The sequence below is a fragment of the Notechis scutatus genome, chromosome 4 (assembly GCF_049901735.1).
Source record: "Notechis scutatus isolate UNSWTSFEM ecotype Mainland chromosome 4, rNotScu1.2, whole genome shotgun sequence".
NCBI lineage: Eukaryota > Metazoa > Chordata > Lepidosauria > Squamata > Elapidae > Notechis > Notechis scutatus.
Genome location: NC_142012.1, coordinates 162,048,065 through 162,058,778, shown reverse-complemented (window position 1 = coordinate 162,058,778; position 10,714 = coordinate 162,048,065). Strand labels below are relative to the sequence as shown.

Here is a 10,714-nt window from a genome sequence, read left to right as displayed (position 1 = left end):
CGTACGTGCGCGCAATCCCCACCCACCCACCCCCTTACCTGCACTGTGCCTCACAGCTGTTTTTCGGCTGGTTTGAGGTCTTTTTTGGCCTCCCAGAGGCTTCAGAAAGGCTTCTGCAGGCCGAAAACTAGGCCTGTTTCGTTACTTCTGGTATTTCCAGAAAAACAGGAAGTGATGAAACCGGGCCTAGTTTTAGGCCTGAAAAGCCTGCAGAAGCCTCTGGGAGGCCGAAAAAGGCCTCAAACCAGCCAAAAATCAGCTGTGAGGCACGCGCATGCACAGTTTGCCTGCAGCTCGTGTGCCATAGGTTCACCATCACAGGATTATGGCTTTAGCACAACAAACAAAAGGACCATCCAAAAAACCATACACGGGACTCATAGCAATAGCACTTGAGACTCATATAGCACTTCATAGTGCTTTACAACCCTAAGTGGTTTATAGAGTCAGCATATTGTCCCCAACAATCTGGATTATCTCATTTTATCGACTTCGGAAAGATGGAAGGCTGGGTCAACCTTGAGCCTGGGGAGAATTGAACTGTTAGCAGTCGGCAGAAGTAGCCTGCAATACTGCATTCTAATCACTGCGCCACCACGACCCTTAAGCACAGAAAGTCTAATGCAATGCACCTTGAGAATGGAATTGAACAACTCGCTGCAGGCCAACTCACCACGGTCAACCTGCAGCGGCCAACTCGCTGCGAGACAATTCAATTTACTTATTTAAAAATAATTTAAAAACATTTTTAATTTTTGCCACTCCCATTTTATTTTGTTCCTCCTTTTGCATCCTTTCATTAATGATTCTATTCAACTATTTCTGTGACTTTAGTGTAACTCTCGCCCTGCGGCTAGTCGTCCTGTGGCGAGGTGTCCCACAGCGAGTTGGCCGTGGTGAATTGACTGTAGCGAGTTGGCTGTGGCAAGGGGTCATGGAATAAAGTAGAATTCTTTATTGACCAAGTGTGATTGGGCACACAAGGAATTTGTCTTGATGCAAATGCTCTCAGTGTACATAAAAGAAAAGATACATTTGTCAAGAGTCAAGAATCATCAGGGACAACACAATGATAGTCATAGTACAATAAGCAATCAAATCATTTCTACTTAAGCTATAATTCCTTTCCTCTGTGTTGGTGCAGGGGTTAACTGCATGCATTTCTTTTAAAGAGCATTGGTTGTGCTGTTTGTGGCTTGTTTCAGATAAATAGATCGATAGGTAGGTAGATAGGTAGGTAGATAAATAGAATTCTTTATTGGCCAAATGTGATTGGGCACACAAGGAATTTGTCTTGGTGCAAATGGTCTCAGTGCACACAAAAGATATATTCATCAAGAATCATAAGGTACAACGCTTAATAATAGTCATAGGGTGCGATAGGCAATCAAATAAGCAATGAGACCCTTAAATAGACCATTAAATATTCAGCCTGAACTCAACCAATCAAGTTATGGCTTTGTATGATGTCACAATCACTCTTCCACCTATTTCAGAAGATGACACTTACAGGCGTGTGGCTGCTTCCGTTGATGTCTCATCACCCTCAATCCTGTACACCTTCCCATACATCACATATTCAAACTGGTCTGCCCTGTGGATAAGAAGAGCCGGACAAAAGAAAGGAACATAACATTAAAATACCAAAAAACCGAAGGAGCGCATTCAGCATCGAGCCAAAACTCAAGCCTCCCATCCGTGATCTACAGACATCAAAATATTCCTTTGTGAAGGAGCAAAAATGTCTTTGTCCTGAATTTTTTACATTATCATTCTATGGGCTCTGCAAACTTAAGGCTGGATTGCAGGCAGTCCTCAAGTTACGACAATTGAGGCCAACATTTATGTTGCTAAGTGAGACGTTTGTGGAGGTTTGCCCCATTTTGCCACCTTTCTTGACGCAGTTGTTAAGTGAATCGCTGCATTAGTTGTTAGTAACATGGCTGTTTAGTGAATCTGGATTCCCCGCTTGAATTTCATTGATCAGATGGTCACAAAGGGACACTGCAACCGTCATAAATATGAACCCGTTGCCAACCACCTGAATTTTGATCATGTGACCGTGGGGATACTTCAATGGTCTAAGTGTGAAAAATGGTCGTAAGTCACTATTTTTCAGTGCCGTTGTAACTTTGAGTGGTCACTAAATGAACTGTTGTAAGTTGAGGACTACCTGAGTTTCAGGTTCTATTGTGGTTCAGCCATAAAAGTCATTGAGCCACAGAACTTTTCTCAGCCTGACTTACCTCACAGGATTGGCATGAAGTTTTGAAGTGGGGGAGGGAAAGAGAGACATTTGTAGGCTAGTCTAGAATAGGGGTGTCAAACTCAAGGCCCCCTGGGGCCAGCTTGGGAATATCAAGGGCCTGGACCGCGGTGCCTCTGGCAAATAAAATGGGCCGTGTACGGGCTTCCCGCACCTCGTTTTCCTACTCCATGGCCTCCTGCAGCACTCTGCTGGCTGAAACCTGCCAAAAACTGGGCCCCAAACAGGCTGAAAACCAGGCCCTAAATGGACCAAGAGGCCAAAAAGCAGGCCTCACGGCTTGTTTTCGGCTGACAGAGTGCTGTAGGAAGCCGTGGAGGGCGAAAACCAGGAACAAGGCGGCTGCGGGCAGAACCCCCTGCGCCCCATTTTGGCCAGCAGGGGTCATCATGCCCACCCCCCACCGCCGGCCTGCAGAGGAGAAATACAGTGCTGATCCTGAGCCCTTGAAAAAAATCCAGTTTGACACCCCTGCCCTAGAATCAAGGTAATATTTGTTAGGGGGTCTCCAAACTTGGCAATATTAAGACTTGTGGACTTCAACTCCCAGAATTCTTCAGCCACCTGGAGACGAGTCCCTTATTATTACTCCACCAGATCTAAAAACTCAAAACTTGGATGAAGAGACCCCCCCCCAGAAAATTGATCTGTGACAACCACTGCATTTTCTCTAAGCTGGTCTCCACCCTAGCTCTGCAGAAAAGTCTTTTGGTCACCTGGAGGGTCTATCATCTGTAGGATTATATTCGCCGTCATCCAACGTCCCATCTTCGTACAGAGTGCTGGCTATCACAAGGCGGAATTTGTCTCCTGAAATGTAAGAAACCGTAGACATTAGAAGTGAAATACGAAATGCAAAAGGAAAAAAAAAAAAAGGAAAAAGTCTGCAAATCAGACCCTCCAGACTTAATCCTCGGAGGAGGAATGTGCAAATCTGATATGTCGAAGTCCCTAATAACATTTGGGGAAGATTCAAGCCTAGGACTTGAAAAGAATTGTGCCATGAATGACCGGAATAGGGCTTTCTTGAGGTTAAACATCTCAAGAAATATTGGAAGACAAACCCTGGAATGTATTACTTTGCACAACACTTATTTACTAGCTTATGGACATGCTAGATTTGATCAGGGTTTTCTAAGTCTGACTTGGCATGCTTTATAATATTGAGTCAAGTCTCTTTGATCAGTTATTATGATTATTAATTTTTTTTATGCCACTGATCTCCCTTACTATGGATTCTGGGCAGCTTTCGTTCATGATTCAATGCATTATGCAAACCTAGAATATTCTAGATCAGGGGTGGGCAAACTACGGCCCGCGGGACACATCCGGCCCGTTGGTCATTTTAATACGGCCCGCCTCTGAAAAAAAAAAAATTCCTCTCTGAAAAAAATTGGGGCCGGCCAAAGAGACCCGTGCCGGCGCCAAAAAATTGCACACACAACACGGAGCTGGGCAGCCGCTTCCCTGGTAGTGGGGCCAAGGCCACCGCCCGGGAACGCCCACTGCTTTCCCTCGCCAGGGCTGGGCGGTGGCGTGTTGCCCTGCGCTGCGTGGCCCCCGCCTGGCAGCACGCTTCTCGGCTGGTCTCCTCCTCCTCAGCCATACAGAACAAACAGGCAGAGAAGGAGGAGACCAGCCGGCTGGTTGGGGAAGCTTTCCGCACCGAAAGAGGCAGCTACTAATCTCCGGCTTTGCTCCGCTTCTCAATGGTCCGGCACCACCCTGTTCTTCTTGTGCTGCGAAAGAGGCGGCTAATGATCTCCGGCTCCGCTCTGCTTCTCCAACATCCGGCGCCGCCCTGTTCTGTGTCAGGCCCAGCAAGTTCGAGCAGCCGGCGCACAGAACAGGGCGGTGCCGGATGTTGGAGAAGCAGAGTGGAGCCGGAGAAGAAGCCTCCCCAAGTGGCAGCACAAGAAGCCTCCCAACTGGCCAGGTGCTCTCCTCCTTCTCTGCCTCCTTCTCTGCCTCTCCCCTCTTGCTCCTCACAGTTGCCCTGAGCTGGTGCGGTTCTTTACTTGGGCAGCCAGACGCCCGCAGCAGCGCCCGCAGCAGCAACAGGCAGTTCTGCCCGGGCTCTGCTCAGGTGTCCAGCTGGGGCTGTCAGGAGTTGCTACCACCGGCGCAGCTCCGCGCGGCTCTAGTCCAAAGTTGCCTTGGGAAGGGAAAGGCAAAACCAGGAGCCGCTGAGCCTGAACCTCCGGTGCCGCTGCTGCCATTGCAAAGCACCGCCGCGGCTCTTCCTTTTTGCCTTTCCCTTCCCGAGGCAACGTGGGACTGGAGCCGCATGGAGCCGTGCCGGCAGTAGCAACTCCTGACTCAGGGGCCTCCGAGGTGAGGGGAAGGGGAGAAGAAGGGGGAAGGGGGCGATTCCCAAAAAATCTTGTGCTGACCCGGCCCGTCTGTCAAATTTTAAAAGTGAATGCGGCCCCGAGCCAAAATGTTTGCCCACCCCTGTTCTAGATGCTGTTCTTGATCTTCTAGTAATAAGCAAAAAAAATTATGAGGTGTCCTTGGTGCTTTCTAAGCTTGGTTGTTTGCTTGGCTGTTTGCTCTCAAGACAAATCGTTTATCTTTTACATACCATTTAAGGGGGGAAAAACAAGAAAACCAAAAGACACAAACACATCCTCTTCAGCAGCCAACTCCCAAATAAGTGGGGATTAACACTAAGCAATCAAGCAAAAATAATACCTAATTAAGGAACTACCAAGGAGAAAACCATACCTCACAAACAGGATACTGTCTATTAACAAAGAATAAAGCAAGCTACTGTATATAAGCAAAGAATAAACTCCACTTTGAATAGTATATCAGTTGTACATCATTACCCAAGTAGGTAACATCAGTATGATGTTACCTAGTTGGATAATGAAACGTCTGCAAGCAATCAAGCTCAGAGAGCACAAAAGAGTTCACAGTTCAACCCTGAGCTACATATATTTGTGAAAATCTTATGTTGCACCACCCAAAAGGTATGTACTCACCAAGATCAACTGGATAGATCTGTACATTCACATCGAGGATCAGATCCATTTTGAAGGACTCGCTCTCACAGTGCAGCCGGGAAACTAAAGATAAGCCAGGATGTTAGTTGTTGAAAGGTAACATCTTCAAGAAAGATGTTTACTGCTCAAATATCACTCCAAAAGTATGTGAGGCTTAGAGAAAAGTCTCTCTTTCATCCAAGTTTTCTACAGCGTGCTGAAAATTCTTCAACACTCTTGAAAGTAACATTCTTGGATTTCCATTTATTTGGGTAACAGATACAAGTTGACCACCTATGCACAGCCAGATTTGAAGGCTGCAGTAAATTACAACTTTACTGAGGGAAGAGCACTGGTACCATGTTCTTGGAATGGGGATCATCAGTAATACTTTTCTTCTACCATAAGAAACAAACAGGAGATCAGGAACCCTTACAGTCCAGAGTAAATATGAAAGCTGATCCAGATTCTATCCCTGCCTGCAATTTTTCTCACAGCTTGACAAAAAAGAAATGGGAGGGGGTAGAAGACTTGGGTGGGTTGGGGGTGGGTTGGGAGGGGCTGAGGAATCAAGGGAGCCAGCTGGGCCCTGCTAAAGTTCCTTCACTTCAAGGTCATGTTATGGGATCTCTTCAAACTGCAAAGACTGTTTTACAAAACATAAAACATTGGATTGGCGAATAATGGACAGGAGGAGATCTAAAAGGGAAAGGGAACCTTTAGAATTGGCTTTCCTTCATCTGTACCTATATGGATCAGTAAAATTATATACTCTTGGTAAAATTATGTCCCAGGAGTTTCTTTTCCTGCATATGCTAACGGGGCAGTTGACATTAAAGTTGGTATTAGCTATTCCAATAAATAGAATATAATAGAATAGCAGAGATGGAAGGGACCTTGGAGGTCTTCTTGTCCAACCCCCTGCTCAGGCAGAAAAAATAGTTCCTTCAAGGAACCCAGTGTGACTACATGGATTAAAATATTAACTCATTTTATTTATACGGCCCCTTGGCTGTTCTACCAAGCAACATGCAATACTCCAAAACTGTGATTGGGTTATCAGAATAAAACCAAGTTTATACTTCATAAGATATAATGGGAATCAAATATTCGAAAAACACCATTAAAAATAATTATACTCATCCGTAGGGGCAATCATAGCAGCCCTATCCCACAGCTTGATGCCACAGTCCAATCTTCATAAATTACTTGATTCATATTTCACCTTGGTAAAACTATATAATCAATAATAATTCCTTTTTTTATGCTTACAACAACCCTGTGAGGCAGGCCACATCCAGAAAATATTCTACCCTCTACGCTGCATTACCCAAATGAAGCCAGTTACCACCACCCTCTCGTCCAGTTTGCTGCTTTCCAGAATACGTTTGCCCAAAAAGTCATGTTTTTCCAAACTTGAGTTGGGTCCAGGGGGATTTCAAAGGTCGTGTCCAAGTGGTTTTTGCCACAACACACTTCCCAATTTAAAGAACCACAGCCTCGAACTGGAATAATCGCTTAGCAGCTCGCCTCCAATCGAAATTCCAAGAGACGGATGTCTCTCCTTCGGGGGAGAGATAGCAGATAATCAGAGTTGGAAGGGACCTTATAAGGCCATCTAGTCCAACCCCCTGCCTAAGCAGGAAACCCTACAGCATTTCTGACAGATGGGAGTCCAATCTCTTCTTGAAGGTCTCAAGTGATGGACCTGGGGCTGCTCGGCACCGCCAAGCCTGTCCTACCTCACAGGGCTGTTGTTGGGGAGGGGGAGAACCACCGAGGCCTCCTCGGAAGCACAACGGAGGGATAGCTGCGGGAAAGGGGGGGGAAGGCGAATGGAGACTGCAACTGAGCCCCACCCCGGTCGAATTTCTTGCCCTCGGGGTCGATGTCCTTCACGTCAAAGATGTCTTCGAAGAGGATGCCCGCCATGGCGACGAGGAAGAGCGGGCCGAGCGCGAGCGTTTTAAACAAGCAGGGGGAGAGCCGGGGGCCACACCGACCCTCTGCTAGGAGCCAGAGCCGCTAACAACCAACGCCACGCGCGAAGCGTCCGCACCTCCAAGAGCCTGCATGAAATTCGCGCTCTTCCGCTTCCGGCGGCAGGCGCCCGACGATGACGTCAGAGGCTTGAAAGCAGGCCCGGCCATATTGTTCTCGGGAGAAAGGCCCGGGAGGAAAGGGCAGGGGAAAAAAAAAAGAAAAAAAAAAGAGAGAGCGGCGCCTCCTGAGGAATGAAGACGTCTTTTGAGCTTGCGCACGCGCACAACGTTGCCGCGCGGCGCTCGAAGAAGGCATCGCCCCGCCCTCTTTTAAGCCTCCGATGAAAAGCTGGGATATTTGTATTGCTGTTGAAAAGGTCTATTATCGCTGCAGAGCAGTCCTCCACTTAAGACCACAACCGAGCCCCCCTACATTTTCTGTTGCCAACCGAGAGAGTTGTTAACTGAATTTTGCCCCATTTTACAACCTTTCTTGCCACACTTGTTAAGCGAATCGGCGCAGTTGTTAAGTGAGTCATATGGTCATTAAGTAAACCTGGCTTCCCCATTGATTTTGCTCGTCAGGTCACAAAAGGGGATCAGATGACCCCTGGACATTGCAACCGTCAGAAATATGAGCCAGTTGCCAAGCATCCGAAGTTCGATCCCGTGACCGTGGGGATGCTACCACGGTTGTAAGTGTGAAAGTCGCCACTTTTTTCAGTGCCGTTGTAACTTTGGTCACTAAATGAACTGTTGTAAGGCGAGGACTACTTGTACTCGGGGGAGAGTCCAACCAGTTGCATTTTAAATGCAGATTAAATGAATGAGCTTTGCCTCTCGCAGGGACACTTTCTTCTGGGCCGCCTTGACTGGAAATGATGGGAGTTAAACAGATTAAGAGTTGGAAGGGACCTTGTAGGTCATCCAGTCCAACCCCCTGCCCAACCAGGAGACCCTACTCCATTTCTGACAAATAGCAGTCCAATCTCTTCTTGAAAGTCTCCCACAACTTCTGAAGGCAACTTCTGTTCCATTGGTTGATTGCTCTCACTGTCAGAAAATTTCTCCTTTTTTCTAGGTTGAATCTCTCCTTGTTCAGTTTCCATCCATTATTCCTTGTCTGGCCTTCGGGTGCCTTGGAAAATAGCTTGGCCCCTTCCTTTCTGTGGCAGCCCCTCAAATACTGGAAGACCTCTATCATGTCTCCCTGGTCCTTCTCCTCACTAGACAAGCCAAGCCACTTCCTGTAACCATTCTTCATATGCCTTAGTCTCCAGTCCCCTAATCATCCTAGTTGTTCTTCTCTGCACTATTTCTAGAGTCTCAACATCTTTTTTATAGTGTGGTGACCAAAACTGGATGCAGTACTCTAGATGTGGTCTCATTAAGGCTTTATAGCGTGGTACTAGTACCTCACTTAATCGTGAGTTGTAGTGCCACACTGGCACAAGACTCTCTCTAAGGAAGTTCATGCACAACCAGGCAGGTTGGGCAATGGACCTCTTCCACAAAGCTCGTGGGAGAATGGACAGGAAGAGGAACTAAGTGAAGGTTATCTATAGATATAATGCCTGGGGTCAGACTGGGTGGGCTATGCTGGAAGCTAAGCTTTGAAAAATATTTAAATAAAGAACAGAAATAATAGAATTCTTTATTGGCCAAGTGTGACTGGACACACAAGGAATTTGTCTTGGTGCAAATGCTTTCAGTGTACATAAAAGATACATTCATGAAGAGTCAAGAATCATCAGGTTACAACACTTAATGATAGTCAGAGGGTACAATAAGCAATCAAATCATGCTAGAAAACAGTCAATAAATACCACAAGGACACAAGCAACAGGGTTATAGTTTGTGAAGTGAACCCGGCTCTTCTCTGACTTTGCTTGTCAGAACGTCACAAAAGGAGATCGCCTGACCCTGGGACACTGCAACTGTCATAAATATGAGTCAGTTGCCAAGAGTCTGGATTCTGATCATGTGATCAAGGAGAAGCTGCAATGGTCATAAGTGTAAAATATGGCCGCAAGTCAATTTTTAGTGCCGTTGAAACTTCAAATGGTCACTAAATGAATTGTTATAAGTTGAGGACTACACGTATTAGGTTCTTGCAAGAATACTGTTTTCCCCTGCAAGGCTATTTTTGCAGGACAGACTAAATGTACTATGACTATATATGTGTATGTGAGTGTGTGTGTGTGTGTGTATAAAGATATATATATATATAAATATAAATATAAATATAAATATAAATATATATATATATATATATATATATATATATATATATATATATATATATATATATATATATATATATATATATACATACATACACACATACATACATACATACATACATTTACTTTACTTTGTTATTGCACCTCCTACACAAATCAAACACCATCTTCAGTGCACATCATCAAACCCACAACACTGCACCAACACTGCACTATACAGTAGAATTCAAAAGAGCTACTGCCTGTGTGTGTATGTGCAGTGTGTGTGTGTGTGTGTGTATATAAAGATATATATATATATATATATATATATACATACATACATACATACATACATACGTTTACTTTACTTTGTTATTGCACCTCCTACGACGAAATCAAACACCATCTTCAGTGCACATCATCAAACCCACAACACTGCACCAACACTGCACTATACAGTAGAATTCAAAAGAGCTACTGCCTGTGTGTGTGTGTGTGTGTGTGTGTGTGTGTGTGTGTATGTTTTCTTAAGTTTTCGCGGGTACTTACATGTATGGCATTCAGCTTTGTTCGGGTATTTTCCCACGTCATAGTAGTGGTGCTTTTAAAGTTGTAGCAACGTTTCAGCAGAATCTCATCTGCCATCATCAGGCTTTTGTATAGTGTTAGTCTGTGAGTTAGACTTTTACAGTGGTTTCAGATTTAAATTTGGGGCAGCCTATTGCTGTGCCAGAATGGTTTTTTCTTCATCCTGATTGGTTGAGAGTCTTGGTCTGTGTTTATTGGTCTTGGAGTTTGCTGTGTTCTGCTTCTAATATCTTCTGTCTGTTTTTTTTGGCTCTTTTTGTATCTTGATTGGCTGGCAACATTGTGTTACTTTATTGGAGGCCTTTAGTGCAGCTTGGCTTCGGGTAAATGGATGGCTATCATTAGTTAGGAAGCTGGGTTTCATCTGGGTGCCTGGTTGGGGTGTGTTTGAGCTGGAGGTATCAGGGGGGATCTGTTTGTGCCCAGGTGTTTGCCTGGCTTGTGGTGTGGAGATTTTTTTGTTTGTGAGTGCAGGCTTCCAAATGATTGACAGCCTGGTGGAATCATCTCTTCTGTTCATGCTTTCTGGTCTTTTTTCAATCTCTATGGCTTCTCTGATGATTCTGTGGCTGGGATTTTCTATAGTGGCTAGGGTTTTGGTGCCATTGATGTTGATTCTATGACCTGTGGCTTCCATGTGTTGGACTAGTGAGGAAGTGTGTTCCA

The 10,714-nt window shown here is 45.4% G+C and overlaps 1 protein-coding gene across 1 annotated transcript in view; it reads right to left on the bottom strand.

The window, feature by feature from the left end:
- The window catches only part of POLR2H (RNA polymerase II, I and III subunit H), a 9,677-nt gene extending 2,305 nt beyond the window's left edge, over positions 1-7,372 (bottom strand). The window contains exons 1-4 of the mRNA XM_087965427.1: positions 7,113-7,372; positions 5,254-5,337; positions 2,983-3,076; positions 1,511-1,594 (exon numbers count right to left, since the gene is read on the bottom strand). Coding sequence (XP_087821553.1) covers positions 1,511-1,594; positions 2,983-3,076; positions 5,254-5,337; positions 7,113-7,185 — 335 coding nt within the window. The 5' untranslated portion in view covers positions 7,186-7,372. The remainder of the gene's footprint in view (positions 1-1,510; positions 1,595-2,982; positions 3,077-5,253; positions 5,338-7,112) is intronic.
- Positions 7,373-10,714: the final 3,342 nt, after the last annotated feature.